This window comes from Carassius gibelio, chromosome B8 (genome assembly GCF_023724105.1).
Source record: "Carassius gibelio isolate Cgi1373 ecotype wild population from Czech Republic chromosome B8, carGib1.2-hapl.c, whole genome shotgun sequence".
In the NCBI taxonomy this organism is placed as follows: Eukaryota; Metazoa; Chordata; class Actinopteri; order Cypriniformes; family Cyprinidae; genus Carassius; species Carassius gibelio.
This window is the reverse complement of record NC_068403.1, coordinates 4,709,729-4,736,751: the sequence shown is the minus strand read 5'-3', so window position 1 is coordinate 4,736,751 and position 27,023 is coordinate 4,709,729. Positions and strand designations below refer to the sequence as shown.

Sequence of the window (27,023 nt, the reverse complement as noted above, 5' to 3'; positions counted from 1 at the left end):
ACCATATTAATAATCTGAATATATTTATTTCACTATGAAGGTGCATTTTATGCAGTGAAAATTTTCCAAGGAAATTTAAAGTTCTTCACTGATGCGTCAATACCAATAAAGAACCATTATTTTTAAGAGTGAGTCACCTCCATCTCAACTTCAGCTCTCTTTAGCTAATATCTTTGACTAATAGCAATAACTATTTGTTCTGCTCTGGCAGGTCTAGTTCTCATTCAGTTTGTTACTGACTGAAAACACAGCTGCATATATGTTAACCAATTATGATGGATGTAATTATAATGATTATACAACAATCAAGAGGGGCTTTTGGATGCTTTTGGACAGATGGCAGTGGGTGTGCATATTCTTTCCCGTGAATTTCTGTCCGTTTGCATTCATTCACTGACGTGCTTGATGCATTTAGTTACACGATGAATGTATTATGGTCGTCCAAGTGGGAAAATCTGAGAAAGGTTTTAAGTCTCAAAAGAAACCCAGATTTTGCCTCAGAAATTAAGTGGTGACCCCACATGATACCCAAATTATTTACAATACAAAAAGTAAGAAATGTCCCTAAATTCAAACATTAAAATGTAATAATACTATTTTCAAGAAATGCAAAGGTTCAACAATATGCTAAATTATTAACGTGACACAAGCTAGCTAATTTGGTTTCTAAAGCATGATGCCCTAAACAGACACAAATTGACCTTATAAAACACATTGTGGTCTACACAAACCCTGCAAACCCATATTTAATGTAGTGTGGTTCATATTTTCCTCACGTTTAGGATTTTGCTCATGGATTTTGAAGATTATGTCATGCAGCCTCTTCATTTTTGGCTTTTCATTCTGTTTAGTGGATACATTTGTGCCAAAATACTGTAGAGTTGGATTGCACACATCTTCGACGCCCAAAATTAAAGCATTTATTTTGCAGTGTCAGCTATGAATGATTATATGGTTAGCTGCATTGTATTATGTGTCTACGACCCTGATCAGAACAGACCTGCAAGCCAATAGTTGAGAACCAGTGTTTTATGCCATGTTAAATTTGCAGCACAAAATAAAGAGAAAACGTCCAGTGTGATGATCAGATGTCAAGTGACAAAGGCATTCGGATGCAAGTGTTTCAAAAACATGAAGTCGATCTCTCTTTGAGTCATCACATTCGGATGATATGTTGCTCATAAAAAAAGTAATCAGCTAACTTTTCTGTCTGAACCAAGAGAAAGGACTGCTAAAAATCCAACTTTAAACGGAGAACAAAAAAGCGAATTCACGACACACATATACGATACCCACAATTCAACTCTCCCGTGGTGTGTCCAAGTTCAGCCAGGGTTGAAATCAAAACACAGTGGGAACTCGTGGTGAGGTTACAGTCCTCGCAAACAGGCTTTTCTTCACAGCAGTCAAAAATATCTTCTGTTGTTATGTAGTCCTCAGAAACATTCTCGTGGGTTGTGCTCAACTGAGCAATTACCGTCCACTGATCACGAGAGACGTTTCCGATGGTTCGGCATGAATAGTTTGTCACATCACTACACAACACAAAGGGATGAACAGGACAGTGGGCGTTGATTCCTTGGAGAGAGCAGGTAGTAGCTATCATACAGCAACAATGGCAGCGTTGAGAAACATTTGCTGGTTCATTACGGATGAATTTGCCTTGCGTGCTCACAAGCCCCATTGTGGGGGACGTTTATTGTTGGTTGAAGTAAAAACCAAACCGGTTCGACTCGAGGACGGTGGGGTGGGGGGTGTCAAATTGATGCCGTATCCGCTTGCTCAACATTTAAACGAGTCCAAAACGAGGGGTTGAGGATGTGTGCTGCCCATTCAGCCTAATTCTTTCTCCTTTTGTTTTGGAAAATTCAGGAAAGGCTTTATCTGAGCCGTTGCAAATCATAATGGTCAGTGGTGCATTTTCTCATGGGCCCCTCAGTGAATTGTGGATATGTCTCCCATCCAGGCCCCTGGCAGTGGTCTGGGATACGTGTATGCATTCTGTGAAAACAAGCGAGAATGCATTAGATTTACATGACAAATATAGCATTGTATCGGGCACTTTTCCAGCACAATTGGAATGCACTAAGCATGTTGTTTACACCCGGACTCAATGCATCCAAACAAATTAGCTTTCAAATGTGTTTAATTTGATAGCGTTCCCAAGATGATGTTTCTTGTGCAAATAATGCTCTGCTTTTAATCGAGCTAAACTGTCTTTGACTCTGGATGAAGATTCAATTAACTGTCACAACTATATATTCGGTATCTTTCTTCCTGCAGCCAGAAACATTTTTTAAAAGCATGTCATTTTCCAATTAACTTCTACACGGCGCATTCACGAGATGAGCGGTTCACTTAATGCACATAAACATGTTTTGCACTCATGTACAGAGTAACCTGTGTTGCGAACAGCTCCAATGTTGAAAACCGATTAAATTAAAACGATCCCTTATGGAAAAGTAGCTGTGCATACATCGCAGTATTGCATTAAATGCGAGTTACCAGATGCATGCAAATCATCTCCAATCTCTGTGCCTTCTCAGAAACACAAGTTTGTTCTCTGCTTAAAAATGTCCTTTCATCCAGCCAACAAGATTTTTTTTGTGTAATTATGTGCCAAACAGAGGAGTTTACATGCTGTTTTTATTTTGTAGTGTTAGTTGAATATATGATCTTCATTCTTCAAGACACAAAAACAGTAGGGGTCTGATCTCTCAATTGCAGGGCTCCACGGAGAGTTGTAATTATTGAGCTTATGAATAAATCATATATCATGTCTCGCAAAGTGGACTGAGTAGGATTCAGTTTGTCAAAGCTGAACATAAAGAGGAAGGTGTACTTGTAAGGCAAGTATAGCTAGGGCATGACTTTAAATTGCCTATTTAGTTCATATTATAACACTAGACACGGCTGTGGGCAGGAAACATACATGCATAGTGAGCAGAATATATTGACGTGATCAAGGAAATTAGAAAAGGCAATATCCATTCACACTAAGTGCAAATAACTGACCTTGAGTTATTGAAAAAGCTGTTTTCCCTCCACCTACCATTGCTTAGGCGATGTATGCTAAGTACAATAGCTTTCCACTTCAATTTCCACTGTGTGAGTGGCATGTCTGTTTGCACTTTGTCTGAAAAGGATGCTCTGTGTTGCTGTATATACTGGTTTAATATTCTGTTACACTTTGTGTAAATAGCTATTGGTGTTAAACACGCAGCAGGTCAAGTAAATTGGTTCTTATCAGCCCAGATTAAAGTGGCGACTGGAAATTATAGTATATATAATGGTGTAATAAAATTACTGGAATCAAAACCCTCATTTTTTTATTTATTCTTCTATATCTCTCTATTGAGTTGATGTCGAATGAACATCCAGTTAGTATTACAGTCTGTTGACTGATAAATGATAATAAAAAAGATCAAAAGAGTCATTATTTTTTGTTTGTTGCATTTGTTGAAATCAAAAGAAAGAAGTATTTGTATAATTGTTTTGTGCCCAGTCTGTCATTCTCATCTCATTCTATTCACACTGTAAGGTTTTAGTGCAAAAAATAAATAACAATTTAAATACTGTGTGGGTGTATTAAACTTACAGCAAGATAGTTTAGTACCAAATCTTTCCAGTTTTAATCTAAATGTACATGAACAGTATGTACTGTGAAAAAAAAAAAAAAAAAAAAAAAACTAATGAAACCTTTAAAAGAATCACTCAAGGTCATGTTGACATTATGCAAACACTGCATGCATACGTAAGGGAACATACAGTTCTTTAGTTTTCTTTGCATTTTAGTCTATCTATCTGTCTGTCTGTCTGCTGGCTGTCTGTCTATCTGTCTGTCTGTCTGTCTGTCTGCTGGCTGTCTGTCTGTCTGCTGGCTGTCTGTCTGTCTGTCTGTCTGTCTGTCTGCTGGCTGTCTGTCTGCTGGCTGTCTGTCTGTCTGCTGGCTGTCTGTCTGTCTGTCTGTCTGTCTGTCTGTCTGCTGGCTGTCTGTCTGCTGGCTGTCTGTCTAAGGTTCTATAGTTCTATCTATCTGTACCATTCTAGTTAGCTATCATTCTTCCTCTTGCTGTAGCGAAGTCATTTTTCTAGCTATCTAGCAATTCTTCTAGCTTTCGTTTTAGTTATTGTTCTAGCTAGCTATTTTTATAACTATCTGTCTACTGATCTAAAGATCTAGTTTATCATTCTTGCTCTTGTTCTAGTTAGTTTTTGTTCTAGCTAGCTGTCATTCATTCTAGCTCGCATCTAGATATCGTTTTACTGTCTACTGATCTGTTGCTCTAGCTAGCTATCTGACAATCATTCTAGCTAGCTGTCATTCTATCTCTCATTCTAGTTAGCTATTGTTCTAGCTAGCATTCTAGCTATTGTTTTAGCTAGCTACTTATTGTATCTAGCTAGCTAGATCTAGCTGCCATTCTAGCTATCTTCTGATTTATAGTAGGACAAGAGCAAGAATGATAGCTAGAACTATATATCAGTCGATAGTTGGCTAGAACGACAGCCAGAACTATATCTAGCTAGATAAATTTAAGAACAACAGCTAACTAGGATGAGAGCTAGAACTCTAGTAAGCTATTGATATAGCTGTCGTTCTACCTCTCATCCTAGTTAGCTGTTGTTCTAGCTATCATTCTAGATAGCTGTCCTTCTAGCGATTGTTTTAGCTAGTTATTTATCTAGCTAGATATACAGTAGTTCTAGCTGTCATTCTAGCTTACTATTGACTGATCTATAGTTATAGCTAACTATCATTCTTGCTCTTTTTCTATTTTTCTATCTAGCTCTTGTTCTAGTTGGCCATCAAACTAGGTAGCTTTTTATAATCATTCTAGTTATCTGTCATTCTTTTTATTTAGCTATTTTTAAACTACCATACTAGTTAGCTAGTTCGAGCTATTGTTCTAGCTAGCTGTAGTTTACGTTATAAACACTTTTATAAAGATGGGACGTACTGAGGATGATAATGGGGAAGTAAACGTTGTGAGCCAGATTCAAACTCTAATTGCCCTTAGAAGCACCACTGCAGCACGTCAGTGTGTTTATTGATAAACCTTGACTCCAGCTATGTTTTCTTTTGATCCTGAGTTTTGAGATTTCCAGATTGTTATAAATCACTCAGACCTCAGATAACCGCTAACCTGAGAACTCTTTTCACCACGGTGGGAGATGCTTCTCTAATGGCTTTTTAATTTGCACCTCATCAGTCCTGCTATAGAGTTTTCCAGACGGAGAATGGATAGCGCTCACCTTATCATTGATTAGTCTTTCTCAGAGACTCTAAATGAGCCTGTCCATCAGAGGTGCTCATTTCTGTACAAAATAACACTTACCATAATGCCATCATTATAAATCTGCCTCTGTGCCACCTAACTACCCTTTCAGCACACGTCTGCACTCATGTGTGTTAAATTGTGTGTGTGTTTGTATGCAAACTTGCCTTGATTTATCAAGCCTGAATTGCTGTGGATTGTGAATAAAGGACAGCAGCTCTGAGAGATGCAAGCCAAACGCTATGACAAATAAACAGGCAAGCATATAAATCTTGATGGCCACTCCACCTCTCCGCCTGTACAATAGAATCATGAGTCATGCAGTGATGCAAATTAACTGATGGACCACATAAATTGTTATGATGACAAATAAAAACGTCAACATCAACACTTCGCCAGGTTGGAACACATTTCATATAATGTGGCAGACGGCTGGAGTGAATATAACAGTAGTGAGACACAAAAATGAAAGGTTATTACTTTCACAGCTCAGAAGTCTCATGGAATATTTTGTTATGTATTAGTCTTTTGATATGTCAATATGCCTCAGATGTTTCTGCTAAAACACCCTTAAGAAAAATACAGATTCTCACAAGCTGAAATACAGGAACAGCATTAAATGTGCATAGCAGCTAGGATCATTTGCTTTTGTGAGAAATATTTGAATTTATATTGAGATCTCTGACTTTTTAATTTTTCTAGGCAAGACTGAGCATAGTTTAAACATTCCCCTCTAGAGGAGAGAGGTTTTGTATTCGGTGGTGTTATTTTTGTCCAATGTGATTTCGGCCACAGTGTTTTAGGGAACCACTTTAAACTTACATTAGGCTTCTAACTTAATCACAGAGGAAAAAAATCTAGATAGGAGATTTCAGCAAATGTCTCCAATTGTGCTTTATTTTAATCTCATTGTTACATAGGAAAAAAAATCTAAGATATGTGTTTTTATTGTGTATTTTATGGCTCCTACGATATTCGAGAATCTCCCGATTTCATTCAGAGGCCAAACCGAGCAACAATATGCAATTTGGGGCTGTTACTGATATTTATATTACTGCTTTATAACAGTGTAGCAGACTACTTGTATTAATAATGCAAATGAATATGAGTTGTCACTCTTTATCTCCCATTAATATGTCTTATTAATGGATATTTAAATTTTCTTAAATGATCAAACTCAGTTTTTTAATATTGTGTGGGCAAAAAGAGTCTGATTTATAATTGATTCTCATATTTTAACATGATTTTTTTTTTCTCTAAAAATAATGTATGGACAATCAAGTAAACCTATGACTTACAACTAAAATGACATTTACTTGCTAAGACAATAAGAATCATCAATCAGATGACAGAAGGCATTAGAAATGTGCATATTTTCATGTCTCATATGATACAGTATATGGGCTTAATGAGGTTAAAGGAACATCTCACCCAAAAATTTTAATTTATTGTTTGCACATGCAATTTTAAAAATGCACAAATGTAAAAAACCCAATCCAAAACTCATTTTTGAAGAATGTTCATAGCTACACAATGATAGTTCATAATGCTCAAATTGGGCTCAAAAATAGGTAAATATAACTCTTTCATGGTAATGCTCTTCATTTACATTAACGCACTATATTCCAAATCTTATGAAGTCAAATGAGCTTGTGCAAAGAAAGCCCTTTTTTTTTTTCTTTACTCTCCTCTGGGAAAGGATGTCAAAGGGATTCCAATAACAGAATGTGGCAAGAAAAAAAAATGCATGTGCAATCAGACCTCATTTGTACCTAGTTTATTTTTACATTATTCCAGTTTGAATCGGATCCCAGAGGTGATTGCGCATATGTGCACACGCATTTACATGCCCACCCACAGCATTCACTCGTACTCCCATCAGGTAACATCGAAATGAGTAAAGCTGCAGAGTGAAGCGAGCATGTAGGTCATGCAACAATTTCCTTTTTGACGGCTGTGAAGGCAGTATGCAGATGCACACCCAGAGGGCTCGTAGGAGTTTGGATTTGTATAATTGTCTCTATTACTAGCAGGAGAGTGACTTTTATATGTCAAATGTTGGTGATTGCAGAAAAAAAATAAAAAATTAGACCAGCATCTGCAGGTAGGGATGGCGATATCTTCAGGCTACTGTGACATTCTCAGAGGGGAAATTTCAAGAAAAAGTTTAACTGCGCTTTTAAGTGCCCCATTGTACATTATGAAACAGGACAAAAGTGAAACAGCTTGTTAGCTGTGAATAACTGAAATCAAGTTAAATAAGTTCCACAATTGCAGGCGTGCTGATAACTGAGGGAGAATTGTGACCTTTTTAAGATGTATATTCAATGCTCTCTGCAGGAAAGACTCCTCTTTTACTTGCTGATTAGACTGATTCTGTTTCTTCAATGCTGGTTGGATTTGAAAAGCTGGCGATGTGTGGAAGGGAATACTAGCATGCTGCATACTGTGCAGTATTCCGTGCATATTGCCTACTAATAGTGAGTAAGACGTAGCAAGAATTCATGCACTAGTTAATTGTAAGATTTTGGCCTAGTCGGACACTTTTAAAGGTATCGTTCAACCCCCGCACAACAAACATTTACTCACTGAGTTTTTCATCTAATGAAAAACAAAACAACAAAAAAACAACAACAAAAAACATTTTTTTTTTTTGAAGAATGTTGGTGCCCAAATACTTGCTGGGATGTTAGGAAAGTAAATGGTTACCAGCAGCTGTTTGATTCCAAAACTTTTTTTGAAATATCATCTTTTGTATTCAACAGGTAAAAGTTTATGTAAATTAAAATCTAACTTTGGGCTATTAGAACCCAAAATATTAAATGGCAAGAACTTTGTCAAGTTTGGTGGTGAAGGTCCAACTAATATGCTTTTTGAGCATGCTCAGTTTAATGCACTTGAATAGTTTGTATTTTTGGTTAGTGCATGGCCACTTTACGATAACATATATTTATTATTCAGAGTTAACAGCAGTTTCATATCTATGTTGAGTTTTTGATTGCATTTGATTGTTTCAAGTTACCATTCTATTTTAATCAGTATCAACATTTATATATATATATATATATATATATATATATATATATATATATATATATATATATATATATATATATATATATACAGTATTGTTCAAAATAATAGCAGTACAATGTGACTAACCAGAATAATCAAGGTTTTTCGTATATTTTTTTATTGCTACGTGGCAAACAAGTTACCAGTAGGTTCAGTAGATTCTCAGAAAACAAATGAGACCCAGCATTCATGATATGCACGCTCTTAAGGCTGTGCAATTGGGCAATTAGTTGAATTAGTTGAAAGGGGTTTGTTCAAAAAAATAGCAGTGTGGCATTCAATCACTGAGGTCATCAATTTTGTGAAGAAACAGGTGTGAATCAGGTGGCCCCTATTTAAGGATGAAGCCAACACTTGTTGAACATGCATTTGAAAGCTGAGGAAAATGGGTCGTTCAAGACATTGTTCAGAAGAACAGCGTACTTTGATTAAAAAGTTGATTAGAGAGGGGAAAACCTATAAAGAGGTGCAAAAAATGATAGGCTGTTCAGCTAAAATGATCTCCAATGCCTTAAAATGGAGAGCAAAACCAGAGAGACGTGGAAGAAAACGGAAGACAACCATCAAAATGGATAGAAGAATAACCAGAATGGCAAAGGCTCAGCCAATGATCACCTCCAGGATGATCAAAGACAGTCTGGAGTTACCTGTAAGTACTGTGACAGTTAGAAGACGTCTGTGTGAAGCTAATCTATTTTCAAGAATCCCCCGCAAAGTCCCTCTGTTAAAAAAAAGGCATGTGCAGAAGAGGTTACAATTTGCCAAAGAACACATCAACTGGCCTAAAGAGAAATGGAGGAACATTTTGTGGACTGATGAGAGTAAAATTGTTCTTTTTGGGTCCAAGGGCCACAGGCAGTTTGTGAGACGACCCCCAAACTCTGAATTCAAGCCACAGTACACAGTGAAGACAGTGAAGCATGGAGGTGCAAGCATCATGATATGGGCATGTTTCTCCTACTATGGTGTTGGGCCTATTTATCGCATACCAGGGATCATGGATCAGTTTGCATATGTTAAAATACTTGAAGAGGTCATGTTGCCCTATGCTGAAGAGGACATGCCCTTGAAATGGTTGTTTCAACAAGACAATGACCCAAAACACACTAGTAAACGGGCAAAGTCTTGGTTCCAAACCAACAAAATTAATGTTATGGAGTGGCCAGCCCAATCTCCAGACCTTAATCCAATTGAGAACTTGTGGGGTGATATCAAAAATGCTGTTTCTGAAGCAAAACCAAGAAATGTGAATGAATTGTGGAATGTTGTTAAAGAATCATGGAGTGGAATAACAGCTGAGAGGTGCCACAAGTTGGTTGACTCCATGCCACACAGATGTCAAGCAGTTTTAAAAAACTGTGGTCATACAACTAAATATTAGTTTAGTGATTCACAGGATTGCTAAATCCCAGAAAAAAAAAATGTTTGTACAAAATAGTTTTGAGTTTGTACAGTCAAAGGTAGACACTGCTATTTTTTGGAACACACCCCTTTCAACTAATTGCCCAATTGCACAGCCTTAAGAGCGTGCATATCATGAATGCTGGGTCTTGTTTGTTTTCTGACAATCTACTGAACCTACTGGTAACTTGTTTGCCACGTAGCAATAAAAAATATACTAAAAACCTTGATTATTCTGGTTAGTCACATTGTACTGCTATTATTTTGAACAAAACTGTATATATATAATGTGTGTATGTGTGTGTGGGCGTGTTTTTGTGACATATCAGGACATAACACTATATGACCTTTTCTCTTTACTCAACAAGCTGATACACAAGAAAAAATAAGATGGTTAATCATAATTCATAAATAAAGAAAAAGGAAGTTAATCATAATCTTAACTTTAAATTCCCAAACAACAGTCAGTTATTGAGTTAATATAAGACTTTTTTAATAGTTGATGGAAGCGCAGACTAAATTAAAGTTGATGCTTCAAGTTTTTGAGTCTTCTCAACATCTGATGTTTTACAGTAATGGTATTCTACATGGTGTGCTCTTGTATACTGCACTTTTTGGTAGGTTTTGTTGTAGGCCAGCTGGGTGAAGTGCTTTAGCTCTAGAGGAGTAATTCAGCTCAAATTTGGTCATAAAATTCTATTTCGTCTGTGGAACACAAAAGCACTTTTTGTCCTAGCTTGGCTTTTTCATGCAATTAAAGTTAATGTGGCTAATTTAGACTAAAAAATGACAGTAAAAGCACCATGGAAGCCCCAGAAAGCTGTTATATGACTTCAGATGACTTGAAATGCAGTGCATTGGCAGTTTTAATGGTGGCTTTATGCTGTTTTTTAGCCTTTTTTCTGATCAGCATCTTTCCCCATTCTCTTTTCTTGACTTTTATTTTATAGGGCATACCAGACATTCAGAATCAAGTTTTCCATTTGTGCTTAATAGAAGAAAGAAAACTAAAGGAGAAGAACTGCAAATAGGAGAATTACCTTTCTGTTTAATTAGCCACTGGGTCGAGGGATCAGGCAAAATTCCTTCTTTCTTAGATGAAGTCTCATCGTAGTGTGATATAAATAGCATTAACATCCTGCCGCACAGTTTGTTTTTAATCTGCACCTTTAATCCAAGATGGATTCTGCTCTATGCTTCTCTGCTCACTTTAATTTCCTCTCTCACTCCTTAAAGAGTGTTGAGAGAGAGAGAGAGAGAGAGGAGACTGCAAGGGCAGTTATGAAGCGATTGTGCCAATGGATTTCTCTAATAAAGCAGGACTTCCTCTGACCCCCTGAGCTCAACCGTCCCTTCAGCTCTACACCTCTGCTGTCACACTGTGAGTGTGTGAGTGTGTGTGTGTGTGTGTGTGTATGTGCATATGCCACAGCTCGAGAAGGCAGCCGCTTTCAGCAGATAGGGCACTAAGTGTCTGCCTTTAACTGATGGAGGAAAAACTCCACTGAAACTGAAATAGTTGCAGAAGTGAGGGATACAGTGTGTAAATAACTTATACACTGCTGTTTGGTTGAACATCAGGTGCCCCCCTTTAAAAAAAAAAAAAAAAAAACTACACTGGCCTACTTTAGGGTTAGTTTTGAATAGTAATTGGGTTAGCTTTGTTTCACATACCTGGCAACCCTGGCATCAAGCTTTGATGCAAAAGTAAAAAAAAAAAAAAAAAAAAAAAAAAAAAAAAAAAACGTGTCATATATTTCAAGTGTTATGGGTGTAGGCCTATATTATTGAGTTTGTTGAAAAACAAACCAAACTTTGCTGTATTATTTAACTGTACTGCTATTTTTGATATGAAACAATGCCTCATACTGCGTTTCAAATTCTGACCATTTTATTATAATATCCAAACAATACCGTTTTGGTTCTGTTTAATGTGGAGTGACCGATTACAGTGCCTCAGTTAAAGAGAATTTAATTTGTGTTTCATTTATGTAATCTTCAGTATCTAATTTATGTTTGAATAAATCCGTCAGGTTTTTATGACAGCCAGAAAATCCTGACCTTGGCTGTTGGTCTCTGTGCAAGACTCTATTAGCACTGCAGTTCACTCCAACTCGCCGAGGAAAAACACACAAGTTGTTAGAAATCAATATTAATCTCTCAACTATTGCTATAAATTGTAGCTATATAACTACATGATAATCCGATAGTACTATTTTATTATAATATTGCTGGTTAAATTTAAATGGTGTATGCAAACACATTTTTTTTTTTTTACTCATAATGAAGGTATAATTCTGACTTCACAATTACATAATTGGGTCTGTATTTCTAACTTTATTAAAGCGGAGGAGGTGATCAGTTCACGTGCTTTGTGCTGCCACTACTCGTCACTCTACATTAAACAGCATCTAAACAGTAATTATTATTTGAATATTGTGATAAAATGGACAGAATTTGAAATCTGACACTTTGTTTCATATAAAAAACAAACAAACAGCGCAGAGCTTATTGTGATGGGAGGCGTGCTATTAAAAAAATGAGACCAACACCAGGGTGAGTTAACGATGACTTGATCTTCATTTTTGGGTGTACTATCCATTTTAACTGATTTTGTTTTTCAAGGCTACACACTTTTGTTTTAATTTTCTTTTATGTTTAGATGTTGTACTGGAAAACAAGACAAGTCTTTTTTTTGTTTTGTTCAGTTACTCTGAAAGAAAAAGATTCAATAAACATGTATTGATAAAGTTTTACAGATGAGTTACATCACACATTGCTCTGAGTTTTATTTGAGACAGTTGTTGGCAAGTGAACTAGATATCCTCAAAGCAGAACTGCTCTTTTTCTGGGTTATGTCTGTGAAATAATCACTACTCACTACATTTAGACAGATACAAATTCTAATTGAAAAGTCTGCACACAGTTGACTGTGTTTTATTTATAAGCAGTCACAGACTGCCACTGCTGTGCAATTACACTCTTTAAATGATTGGGCTATCATCGTGGTGTGAACTATTTCAGATAAAACACCCCTAATCAGCACGTCTAAACACAATCAACTTCTGATTTTGTGGTTTGTAGTTTTGACCCGAGCAGTTCTAAACTTGATTTTGCAATGAAATATACTGAATCGTTTTTAGGATTCACATTAGATTTTATAATATTAAAGAAGTCAGGATTTCATGTTGATTTTAACATTGCTTTCGATCCAAGTAAATACAAGAATTGTGTGCCTTATGCAAAGAGTGTAAGACTCGAGGGGGAAGGATGCAAGCACAGCATAGAATTATCTTTTGTAAAGTTTTATTCGTCTCACAAATGATACGCAATATCTGAGGTGAAATGAATGGTTTCTTCAGGATATGATAACGTGAAGACATTTCATATTTCTAAGAATGCTGCACATTTTATATGACATTTCTGAGTCACCAAGCACAACTGCAGATGTTACAGTAATTCAATAATAATAATAATTATTACTATTTATTTACATTGATATGATTTGATTATTCGCATAACTCATAACAAATCCCTCTTCACCTTGCAGTGGAATCCATTTTGCATGTAATGCACATATACATAACATTAGCATCTTGACTCTGATCCGTTAGTCTGAAGGCTCCTGACACAAAACACGCATTGCTTTCTCCCTCAGAAAATGCCGCAGCCTCTAAAAAATGTGCCAACTGCCGTCTATTAATACACCTCGCCTTTGTATCTCATCCATTTTAGCCTGTTGTTTGAAAATTGCTAATAAATGTGACGCCTGTGTAAACGGCGTCCTTGGCTTACTCCTGGGAAGAGCCGTGTGCAGTTTAATTTGGAGTGCAAATTTAAAGTAATTATCATTAGGCCTATTTTGTTGCAGGAAACGATGGAGTTATCACGTAATTGATACTGTTGTTGTCTAAATGATCAGCCTGAGCCAGTCACACTATCAAAACAGACCTGCTCACACAGATTCCTTTTAAATTAATATTTGCTAGTGTTTTTAAAGAGAGAGAGACAAGGAGAGATTTACTTCTTTTTTCTTAATTATTAAATGACTTTATTAAAAAAAAGTGTGGGTTGTAACTTATTTATACAAATTATTGCTTATTAATGCTGAACAAAAAATATATATAGTAGACGTATTAATATATAAATCACTAATCATTTTCTGCATGCAAAAATAGTAAAACTTTCTTTACGCAAAATATAATTCCTCAGCTTTGTGATATTTACTCAAACTGAAAAACTGTGATTTGTTTTAGAAAAGCCATGTTGCGACAATCTACTGCATACACTACCTTGCTTGAAATTGGACCTGCAGTTTTCTATGAAGAAATGTGCATTCAGTCGAAAAATATGAACTCAAAATGCAATTCTAAGTGCATTTTACTTCATGGTTCTGGGGGCAAAGTATCCTTATCAGTTGTAGAAGCAAACAAGCAGCGAGTATCCACTTAGAAAACTTCAGCAGGGATGAAAAAAAAATGAGCAATTTCATGCTGAGATTAGAAATGTGAAGCCAAGGTGGAAGTGCCACTGATAAACAGCTAGAAAAACAATCTCACTTATTAGGGTCGCCAGAAGATTGGAAAAGTTAGTCACAGTACTGAAATACAGGTTAAAGCGGAGCATGACATTTAGTGTTTATGCCTTTCAAATTCAAGATGCATGCTCCACCAGGTTGTCCTAACGAATCAAAACACAAAACCACAACAGCTGGGTTTGAATTGGGAACCGTCAACTGTCCAGGAGATTGACTGAATAATTAGCACAAGAACAGCATGCAAAAATGATGTTTATGCAAATGCTAAATGTATTCTGCTTATGGTGTTACAAATCAGTTTCATAACAACTACATTACTGATCCTAAAATACTCAAGTCTCACTTAACAAAACAGACATGTTTTAGACAAATTTATTATTATTATTATTATTATTATTTATTTATTTTTGTATTTGTGGTAGGAGAAATTAGTCATGTCATTTATTAGCCCCTGAGGAATAATATAAGCTCTAAATGCCTTCAGCAGGATGCATATGAGCATATGCCACACTGTATACTTTTATAATTTGGAAGCTTTCTAGAGTGGTGGGAAGATGATTGGCATCTTTATGAAACTATCAGGCACTGTAAAATGTGACATTCTCTGAATGTCACACATCAGCACTGGGAGAAAAGCCAGTGGCGTCGCTTTCATCATTATGGTGACACGAGTCAAGGCAGTGGCTCTCAGCTGGTTTCACTGCATTGGACATCAAGAATTGGATAGCAGCAGGATGATTCACTGTTTTGGTTAGTGTAAATGTCTTTTGAAATGCAATAGTTTTATGCTTTCAGCAGACATTACCTTGTGTAGTTTCGTGTATGTGTGTGTTCATGCATATTCTCGTATTGGCCCTGTTGTAATTTGATTATATTGTAATATACAGATGAAATTGTCCCAAATTACCATAGTACCAAATTACCCACCCCCACCCCTCCTCCTTTTAATAAGGCTGTTTATTGCTCTTTACTAACTATGCATGATTACGTGGTTAGTTCCATATAATATTATGGCTGTAAATCAATTTTTAGGCCTGATAATTAATTAAATTAAATTAACTACGCCAATTCATGAAATTAAACAGAATTGATTGCAAATATCTGCTGAGAAGATATTTATGTAAAATTAACATTTCAAAGCATATAATAGACAAAAATGGCTTTAGAATTGTTAAATACATGTAGGCTGATATTCAGTTAAATGGAAAAAAAAACTAATTTTACAATGGAGTCTTCACAGCTATTTATGTAGGATCCATTCATTTGCATTGACATATTTTGCTTATTTATTTATTGGTCTTCATACACATTTGGCTAGTGCATTATATTTTTTTACATTTACTTGGTTTTTAAGTAATTTTAAGCAGACTCACAAAAACATGAATGGATACTTCAGGCTTGAATGGTTAGAAAATACCTAATTACAGAGTTAACAAATATTAGAGGGCACGATAAATAGCATCACATTTTAAAATAATCACACTAAATGAACATTAAATTAAAATGATAAGCCTAATTTGCATTTCCCACTGCTTTCTGTCACCCTTTCAATATGGTCCATCAGTTGAGGCCTGATGCAATGCATGCAGAAAAGTATTTCACCCTGAAAAATACAGTGAGGATTTGATAGAAGCTTGCGCCGTCACATCTCATCCAGTGAGTCCTACTATTGCTGTGCTTTTCTCTTGGGGTGGGACAGAAAGTCAAACAGGGTACAATTAAGGCGTGTATCTTCCCCATCAGAAATGTCATGCATTATCTGGTTAGGTTTGTAAAAGCTTTTATGAGGCTACTTTTAATTATTTTGCATCACCCAAAATAATAAGAGAGACCAGAGTCGATCTGACACAAACATGAGAAAGAAAGATAAAGAATAAGATGCACAAATGAGTATCCCACTCATTAAATGTCAAAACTGAATATGTGATGACCCATTATAACACAGAGCTCCAAAGATGTGACCAAATGAACAATGTAGCAGCCCCAAGCAGGAGTTAAAAGACTAGGCAATAATTGAAGGTGATGGAAAACATGAATATGTACATTGATTTCCAACAGCTGGTACTGGTAAAGGGCATGTAGTCATGCAGCATAATGCGTCTAGAAAAAAAAAAATGCTTTGTAAAATAAAGCTCCATAATTTAAGTCCATAATTACTGAACGCTGTTTCAGTTCCTTCTCGTTCCGTGATAAACACAAGGCTTATAATAATGACTCACAATAATGTCATTGTGAGTGTTGTTTCATGTCAAGAAGGCTTCGTTTCTGTGAGGCAACTACAGATGACACTACTCTGCTAGGACTGTTAGCTATGAATTAGGTTTAATCGAGGGAGACCGTCAAAAGAAAATAATAGAGCTGGTTGAATAGCACTTACGGGTGGTAAAATCAAATAAAATAGTATGATGGGTCAAAGGATGAAGTTGTTTACAACTTTTACACATTACTTATCAATGTAAACCAAGGTAGCAGAATTTAAACCTGTATCCTGTTGAACACTTCCCTGTGTGCCACATCTCTGACAACTCCAACTCAAAGGAATAGTTCACTTAAAACCATGCAGCAACAAAAGTAGATTATTGTTATTTACTTATTTAGAGGCTCAGGCGATGTCTAGTAGTATGACTTTTGCATTTGAAGGAGGAGGTCATGTGATTTTATTTATTTTATCCACATGATTGTCCTTGATTGATTGGTCTCTTACAGGTTAGGAGACTTTCTCATGAGGAGATAGACAGGTAGATGGTGGGGAGAAAAGTATACCGCAGGGAGCCGCTCCATCACCTGCCACACTAAGTCACATTTATTTTTCAGTGAGCAGCCTCAGTCCTTTAAAGTGCCTACTTCTTTTATACTTTTTATAATAGTGACCAACGTCCTGTGCAGTGTTGATCATAAGGACTGTGGACTGTTCAAAATCTTAAGGTCCAAAACCCCCTCTCTATTCAAGCACTGCCCAAAGTGTACAATTTTATCATTTACTCTTTCTAAACTTTTATACTGTTATTTGCTCTGTAGAACATGAAAGGAGCATCTTTTAGTTTTTATTTTTTTCCATTAACCATCCATTCATTCAAACCATAAAGATTCATATGACAAGTTTCATGAGCATGATTAACGTGGTCACTGAACTATTGCTGTATGAAAAAGTCTTTGTGTGAAGATTCTTCACATTTCACCTTTAGAGAACTACCGAAAACAATTAACAGCATGTTTGGAATTACTTGGTGAGTGACTAATGAGAGAATCTTTTAATTTAAGTGAACCATTCCTCTACTCATGCAATTAAATGTGAGTATTTGAATGATGTGTTTCAAAGTAGCAACAGGAAGAAGGAGAGAAGGTTTACGGGCAGTCATGCTCATAAAAACTTTACCTCTGACTCCCTGGTGCAGAGAATGCGTTTTTTTAGCGGTAGGTCATACCTCGCACTCTCTGGAGCCCGAGATGGTGCAGGTGCACGCCCCGTTGACCAAAGAATCCATGGTCTCGGCATTGGCATGGTTGTAGCTTAGGTAATACTCTTGAAGTTGAGAGTTGATGTTGTGCTCAGGCTCTTGAGTCTTTTTCCTGCGCTTGCGTCGAATGGAGTGCTGCTGGAGTTGCCTCATGCTGTTAGGGTATCGTCGCCACGACACGTAAATCACTAATAGGATTAAAGACACAGATAGAAATAGGGCAACACTGCCAGCGATGATCTTGTGGAAGGTCATATGCTCAAATTCAGGTTCGGGGGTGAAGGGTAGGCTGCTAGGTGTTACCGAAAGGGGTGGTAGGAATTCATTGTTGGACTGAATAGGGAACAAAACCTTTGGGGTGACTCTTTGTACGTGGGTAACTTTAGAAACCTGTCTAGTTGTGGTGCGTGGGGTTGTAGTGGTGGTTGTGGGTGGTTTTGTTACATAAAGAGTTGTTGTAGTTGTAGTCAAAAGAAGTGTTAATTCCGTGGTCGGTTCCACAGTGAATATCTCCTCACACACAGAGTTGTTCCTCACTGCGTCCATGACTCTTTCTCCCTGAAGGGATTTGGGAGTGCTGCAAATAATACTGGCATCTCGAGTCCCCCTGAAGTTTCTCAGCCAAGACACCAGAGGGCAGATACTAGAGCTACAGTCCCATATGTTTCCTGCCAGGTTGATAGTGCTAATGGAGATCCACGATGAAACAACCTCCTGGGACACGTTGCTTATCTTGTTAGACTCCAGATTGAGTGTATGCAAGTTGGGCAGACACCTAAAAATAGCCGGATCCAAAACTTGAATTTCGTTGCCTGATAGATCCAATTTCTGTAGAGTGTGCCAAGTCCAAGGCGAACCCTGGACAACTGACCGTATGCGATTCCATTGCAGATAGAGAGACTGCAGATTCAAGAGGCGTGGAAATAGGAAAAAGTTAATCCTGGAAAACTGATTGTGTTCAAGGTGAAGTTCTGTCAGCCTGAGCAGTCCTAGAAATGTCGTACGAGTTATAGTCCGTAGGCGATTGTAACCCAAATCTAGAAACTCCAGGCTTCGACATTCCATAAAAGTACGGACAGGGATGCTTTTAATGTTGTTTGATCGCAGGTGAAGATTCTGAAGCTTGCGTAGTCCATGAAAATGCCCTGGCATCAAGTCCTGCAGCTGGTTGTAGGACAGGTCAAGGTTGCGCAGGTTTGGGACAGTCTCAAAGGTGCCGTTTTGCAACTGCGCAATCTTGTTAGAGCTTAGGATTAGTTCCTTTAGCCTGCGAAGCCCCTGGAAAGCCAGTCTATCCACTACGCTGATGGAATTGTGGTCCAGGTAGAGCCAGACCAGCTGGTTGAGGTGAGCAAACTGGTAAGGTAGCAACAACAAGAGGCTGTTGTACCGCAGGGATAGACCCTGGCACCCTAGAGAGATGTTCTCTGGGACGTCTTGAAAGGCTCCAGACTCGCAGTAAACAATCTTGCCTTCGCATCGGCAACTCACAGGGCACATCCGCTCCCCCTTGCTGAGCAGCAGGAGAACAGAAGCATGGAGAAGAAAACATGACAGGCGCCCTTCCCAGAGTAAGGGCCCTGCAGAGAGAGACAGACAGACAACATTTGAGGTCAGTTTTAGTATTCACCCTAGTGAGCACAGGTTTGCAAGTGACAGTGGGTGCACTCATCAGTTATGCACAGCCGCATCTTTATCATCAAGAAAAACGATTCATGACTGTGATGGATGGGGAACATCCTGTAGAGTGTGCAGTGTTTGCAAGCTATTAAGACATAATGCATGAAATCAAAAAAAAAAAAAAAAAAAAACACTGGGGACCCTCTAATTGAATATGAAAATTCAAGCTGAATTATCCATCATTTAGCACTACACCTTTTAACGTGCACTGGTTTTAGCCAAAATGGAAGCAAGTGGGAAGCGAAGAGGGTGTTTTAAATGAATGGAAATCAATGAGATCCACTTATCAGAGCGGAGCTAATCAGCATACATCTAACATATGCATGGAACAGTTAGTCGTTTCTCGTACACCCCCTCAAAAGATTTAACTAATGTTGCAGATTAAAAATAGCATGCACAATCTACAGTACATAGCTCAAAGCAGCTGAATTCTGAATGCATCTTAGACTTCAAGCCAAATTAAGTATGAGAGAAAGGCAACATAAGGGTCATCCATCTCAAAGTTTGCTTGTATCATTAGCAAGTAACACATGACAAATAAGTTTCCCACTGTTCTGCTGCTTTGCGTTGATGCTTTAACAAGAAGAGATGTACATTACCAATGGGGCATACCAAACGGTTTACACTGTCATCAATTTGATATAATAGTGTCCTATTGGGGCAGTAAATATGTTTCATCCTGTGGCTAAAGGGCAGTCACCCATCTCCTGCTGACTAGTTATTGGAACAGAGAGATGGCATTGAGACCAAGTCGCTTCCCTTAGCAGCAGAGATCATTAGCGGTATGGTCTTAATGGATAAAGATCCATAAGAAAATAGTAATTCTTCCAACAGGAGACTTTGCAACCAAGCAAGCTGGCTGTATTCCCTACAGTCTTTTATATAAAAAGAAGACAACATTTTATAAGTAATTATATGACCCATTAATACTGCACATTCTTTTAATTGGGGACAAAAAATTTGATGAGAGCCGTGCTCCCACAGAGATATTGTATGGGTTTTCCTCAAGGAAATTTCATGAGCAGTGGGCTACTCGATGGATTTGGTACATTTTCTACTGCTTGTTATTAAACTGGTACAACAGGAAAAAACATAGTCCAAGAAAAGGCTGCATGTGAACCTTAGCAATCAATCTCCACGTCTAGCTGTTAAAGAAATCAATGAGCAAATTAAACCTTTGAGAGTCATTAGAGGCCAAAGATTTGCAGAGCTTATTCGCGTAATGTTTTCCTCTCACTTAACTGTTTAACATCAAGAGTAAACAGAGAAGGATGTTTTTAAAATCATAGCTGCCCAATGTGTTTTTAATGGAGTTTTTTTTTTTTTTTGAAGATTTGTTGTGCTTTTCTGACTATCCACATGCTACAATTATGCTTTCTTGGATTAGATTACCTGAACTAAACATTAAATCAAAATCGATCTGTTTAAATTAAGACAATCCTGGTCTTAATTTGTGTTTGTAATGTTACATCAAAATGTAATTAATTTTTCCTCAGGTTTATACACTGCTGTTCAAAAGTCTGGGATCAGTAAGATTTTAAATGTTTTTGTTTTAAAAGGAGTCTCTTAAGCTCATGAAGCTGCTGCATTTATTTGATAAAAAATACAGAACAACAGCACAATATCATTGCAATTTAAAATAATGGTTTACTATTTTAATATACTTTAAAGTGTAATTTATTTCTATGATGCAATGCTAAATTTTCATCAGCCATCAGTGTCACAAATTAGAATGAGTAGAAATCATTCTAATATGCTGATTTATTATCAATGTTGGAAACAATTTTGAAACCTGTGATACTTTTTTCAGGATTCTTGATGAATAAAAAGTGAAAAAGAACAACATTTATTTAAAAAAAAAAAAAAAAATACATATATATATATATATATATATTTTTTTTTTATAGAATCTACAGTATCTACCTACCAACCTGAAATGTACCACATTATAGAAGTAAATCAAGTTGCAAACATTGTTTCGTTGCTTGCTGCTCCCTGTCTTTTACCTCAGCGTCTCACTATAAAGGCCATATTCGTGATCTGATGGATGCACAAAATGACATGAATAATTTACTGTGGAACTGTGAACTTTTCACCTGTGTCACCGCCACATTTTAACAGACATTTTTTTGAGGAGCCCAAAGAAAACTAATTGACATTTGAGACACTCGTGTCCATGTTTCTGTGGTTCAGAAGGCCATTAACAGGCGCTTCGACATCAGGACGAGGAGAGAGGCTGAGAGAAAGAGGGCTGCCATCTCCTTGGCAAAAAGACAAGTTGATATTTCAAATGAATGCAGCAGTGTTCCATTACCCTGACATGGAGCGGAATACCCGGGCCGGACTCAGCAGGAGATGATTAAGAAACAAGATAAATGCAATGAGGGATTGAGAAATAATGTAACAGGGTAACAAACCAAATAAAGCAAAATGTGGCAGACAGGCCACATTTATCCAGTTCTTCGGGTACACAAGAGTATTTAGATCTTGGTTGCTAGCAGTAGGGCCTGTCTTTTTATCCAAATAACAAAAACCAACACAGCTAGAAATGCACCAGATGGAGAAAGGTCAAGAGTTACTCTAGAGAAGTATTCGTGTTCAAATTAGAGCTGTCAGTTGAATTTACTACAAGTAATTGCACAAAAATAACTTTTAATCAAATGAATGATCTTAATTTGGGAGCTTTTCTTAGTTAATATTGATAAATGCAATCAATTTGAAAATGACTAATTAAATGGGATATCATGCAATTAATTCACATCGATTGACAGACCTAGTTTAAACTTTGGAGGATGTTGCTTGATGTCGTGCTTTGTGGTAGATTGACTTTCACTCGAGCATCAATTCCCTGTTCACAGAATGAGTTCCCAACGCTTTCCAATGGAGTGTATTAAAGTTTCCTTTTTTCAGGCTGACTGTCCACAGGGACTTCCCTTCCCAATGGACTCTCCTTGTGAGGAGTTAGCTGTGCTTTTGTAATGCCTTTTTCTCTGTGTCCTCAGAGTTTAACGTTTAAGGGCATAGCTAATCCTAATTTGAGTCTATTGTGTGTCATTCGATCATAAGGAAAATGGATGTGATTGAAATACAAGCCTTGTCAAGAGCCATAGGGGAGAGCAAACTAAACCTTGCCTGAGGAAAAGGTGAAAACATTGTGGTTCTGAGAATTTCATTATTTATTTATTTTATTTTTTTGTTAGAGATGAAGCTGAAATTAACAAGCATTCAACCCCATCTGTTCTCTGTGCAAGTAATATAGCTCAACTGTTGCAGTCAATGCCAAGGTCATGGGTTCATATCCCAGAAAGCCTACATGCTTATGGAAAATATATCTCGATTGCACTGTGAATTGCTCTTTTTCAGAAACCTGTTTTGTTTTCGTAGTGCGATTCACTTAGCAAACTGCATATCCAATGAAAAGGGGCAAAAAGAGCGAAACTTGATTTTATGATTTTAGGGTTTAAAGTGGGCATTTCATCGTAAAATAGAGACATAATGTGAGTTTACAGTGGGTTTGAAGGACTACTCCCCTCCTGAAACACTCACTTTTGAGGAGGCTTTGAGGACTGGGACGCGGAGGCGTGAAGGTCAAGTTCACTCCAGAGCATCTCTACTTATCCCAGTTGAAAAAATGTTCAAATCCTTGCTGTCATTGTGTATTTTATAATTACATAGGCTGCATTACCTACACTCTTGGCCGAAAAGGGGCAAAAGCTGTCACCGGGGAGGTACCTTTTCAAAAGGCACTAATATTTATCTTCAAAGTGCATATTATGCCCCCTTTAGCTACCCCGGTGACAGTTTTTGTATCTTTTTGTCAGGAACTTAAATAACAATTTGACTAATGGTTAGCATTAAAGTCTAAGTTGCATAAGACAAAAGTAAAGTTGTTCCAGAGGCAGAATGAGATCTTACGTTTTAATGAAAAATTATGATTGCTATGTATGTATTAATTTTTTCTTAATTAATTTTGTTTTAGATTATGCACTTAGAAGCATTCATGGATGAATATGTAGTAGTATTAGTACTACTACTACTAACAAAAATAGAAACATATTACGTAAAACATGTTGATTTTAAAGTGTTTACCAGCTGAGTAAACTGTATTGTGGCTACTTCTGCAGTCTGGGCATCGTAACCAGTCATGGCTAACTCTATTAAAGCTACTTTGATGTGCATGACTGGAATATCAAAATGTTCTTAATGCAGTTGGATTTGTGCCGTATGGACAAAGCCCTTCTTTTCCCTGGAGTCCTTAAGATAATGCATTTTGATAATAATAATAATAATAAATTAGATTAATCTTGATAGAGAATACAGTTATCAGCTGGTGTTTTCTCATACTATGGCATGCATTAAGTGTTCACTCACATTAACATATCTGTGGTTTGAAAATGAATTATTCATGTCAACATACTTCATTTAACACTGTTCAGCTCTGAGACTCAAAAGGGAGTATTTGTTAAAGATTTTATCACAGGATGATCTGCAGCTCTGCACATTATGCCACGTATGGGAATTCTCTGGTTTTCAGGTGCAGTTTCTGTAGGAGGACCTCACATGCTCCTTTTATAGGTGTTTGGAGTTCTTCCAACATTTGGCTCAACATAAAAGCAGGTTTAGCTCAAACTGATCAAACCTTTGCCATACAATTTGGTTTTAAGCAGATTTTTGTTTATAATTGACTATATATCTGAATTATGATTAAAGATACCACAAAAACCTCAAAACCAATACTTTATGGAACTAATATAAAATGTGTGTGTTAGAAGCTTAATGTGACATCAATGTTTCTGGAGAACATGCAGAACTCTGGTTCTACTGTGCAGTAGTTGGTGATCTATGTGACTGCAGGACAAACGTATATTTGTACATAACTCAGAAACAGCACAAAGAGTCAGCAGTGTCAACAGATGGATGCTCTCAAATACACAGTCTTAATTGATTATAACATGGCCACTGATTCAAATGATGATTGTGGATTTCAATGGGAAACACAAGGAACTGTAACATTATGAAGCCTAGTATGCAAAGACACAAAATACAATGTTCCACTGAACTGCCAGCAAGAGACCAATTAAAGCCTTTTCCATATAATTCAGACTTATCATAAACCGCTTCTGAGTATTTAATAGGGCTGTTGAAAAGAAATACTTTTGAGAAGTTGATGTCTTGAGGTGTGCCATGCAAATATCTAAAGTAAGATTGTGGTCGTTATTTTTCTTCTTATTATGCATGCAGATGTGAGACTATGAATATTTATCAGTATTTTTGCTAACGACACATAAGGGAAATATAGCATTTTTGTATATAACTAGATATGTTTAATTGTGTGATAAATGCACATAATTAACCGGTAAAAGCAAAAGGATGACGCTTTCCTATAATGGTGATAAAATAAATGCACCAAACCTTATAGATCTAGAAGAAAACGCACTTGTGCTGCACGCGTTACTGTGGGCAACAGAACATTATTTTTTCACTAAGGAAAAAAATTGTCCGTTTTCTGTCCATAATAATTAGAAAACTACAAACAAAAGAAAAATAGATGCTTTTGTTAATATATTTGTTGCATCTTATGTTGATATCTTTAATAAACTCGCTTTGTTCAAAAAGGCTCATATTAAAAGTCCAGAAGCATTAACGCTTTTCAATTTCAGCTCCGTGTTTCAATATAAATCACGATGCGTTTGAGTAAATGCTTGTGTCTAGTGATGAATGAGGAGGAAGGTGGAAAAGAACATGACTGAAATCAGGAATGGTGAAATTGATTGCCCATTGAAATGCATGCAAAACAAACGCACACGCATAAATCCATAATGAACAAACGCGTCAAACGAGACAAATATCGCATTCACAATAGATAATTCAAATTGAATGTGTCTTTGCTTCGTGTTCTTACCCATGACACTGGTTCTGCTCCAGCTGAGTGTTTAGACGGTGATGGAAATCTCTCTGCGCTTTTTGGTGATGCTGAACTTCAGTGCAACTAAATAAAAGCCTCAGTTTATTGAGCGCAGATGCGCGAGAGTCAAACTGACAAGCATAACTACAAAAAACCGAGTTGATGTGTCAGATTACCAATTTCCACGGATATTAAATCGCGAGATGATGCGAGCGTGATGAGTAAAGCGACAAAACAAAACGAAGAGAAGTTTATCAGGCGATAGAAGGCATCATGATCCATACTGTATCTGAGAAAGAACGCGGGATGCTGGAATCTTCGGGAGCGCGCAGCTTCAGCACCGGTGAGTCTGAGGGACGTGTTGCATCCGCTGCTTACAATGTTGCGCTGCGAGCGATTGAGGAGCGTCGCGGATGGACGGCAGCGATCACACGTCACGCGTCTGGGGGTGGCTGTGGTTTAGTGGTTTAATGATTGAAGATCTCGCTGGGAGCTGATAGGCTGCAGATCTCAACTCAACTCAAACAAGTGTTGATTCATCAAATATATCTGTTGTTTACCTGTAAATGATTTTAGAGTAACTAAATATGTACGTTTTCACATTTTCCTTTTATATTGGGTGGGATATCAATCATGCATTTTATTTTGTATCGCAATAGGCCTGTTGTCAACATAGTGGCTAATTTGAATCCACAACTTTGGTTTAAGTGGATGTTGCCATTTTGTTCATGTCTTCTAACAAGAAAAACTGGTTATTTATTATTAAATATTCTAGCTTTTCACCGATTTCCCCCTTTCTTTACCACACTCTCCTAGGATTGTTTCCTAATCTTTGTGCTTTTTTTTTAATCACTTCATAGCAGATACATACAGTATACAGTTGAGTCAATGACAACTTAAATCTGTTTATGAGTTTGCATATCCCTTGCAGAATCTTTAAAGTAATACTTCACCCAAAACTACAAATTTGCTGAAATACCCCCAGGCCAGCTTAGATGAGTTTGTTTCTTCATCAGAATAGGTTTGGAGAAACTTAGCATTCCATCACTTGCTCACCAGTTGATCCTCTGCAGTGAATGGGTGCCGTCAGAATGAGAGTCCAAACAGCTGATAAAAACATCACAAAAATACACAAGTAATCCACACCACTTCAGTCCATCTATCACCGTCTTGTGGAGTGAAAGGCTGTGTTTTATTACTTTATCTCAAGTGAATATATCTAAATACACACAAAAAAAGTATTTTATTTATATATATATATATACAATATATATATATATATATATATATATATAAAAATTCACGCCTCCTCGCATATAGGCTTTCTGGACAAAAAGTAACTTAGAAAATTAAAATCAATACCTTGTTTTCTGTGAATGAGTGAACAGGATAATTTTCACATCATTTTGAAGCAAAAACTCCAGGCTTCTCAAAAGTCTTGTGGACAAATGTTCTGTATGTGTTTTATGGCCTTATTCAAGCGATTTAACAAGGACAAGAACAAGGTCTTAGATTTACTGTGTCCCTCCTGACTTCTTGTTTCAACTGGAAAGAGATCATTAGAAAGAAAATTGTGTTTGGTAAACCATTTCACGGGGAAGTTAACAGCCTGATCCCTCAATCGCTGAGTCAGGCAGTTATAACTCAAGGTTTAAATATCAAAGTTTTGATGGCAAGGAGGAGGATAC

At 37.0% G+C, this 27,023-nt stretch overlaps 1 protein-coding gene and 1 long non-coding RNA gene across 2 annotated transcripts in view; one reads left to right on the top strand and one right to left on the bottom strand.

The window, feature by feature from the left end:
- The window catches only part of LOC127963334 (uncharacterized), a 108,774-nt gene that overhangs the window by 36,957 nt on the left and 44,794 nt on the right, over nt 1–27,023 (top strand). The window lies entirely within an intron of this gene.
- Nucleotides 1,065–25,706, bottom strand: LOC127963333 (leucine-rich repeat transmembrane neuronal protein 4-like). Its single transcript, XM_052563179.1, has 3 exons — nt 25,333–25,706; nt 17,718–19,330; nt 1,065–2,001 (listed from the first exon to the last, which is right to left on the bottom strand). Exons 1-3 carry the CDS (start codon nt 25,334–25,336, stop codon nt 1,936–1,938), a joined length of 1,683 nt encoding a protein of 560 aa, XP_052419139.1. The 5' UTR covers nt 25,337–25,706; the 3' UTR covers nt 1,065–1,935.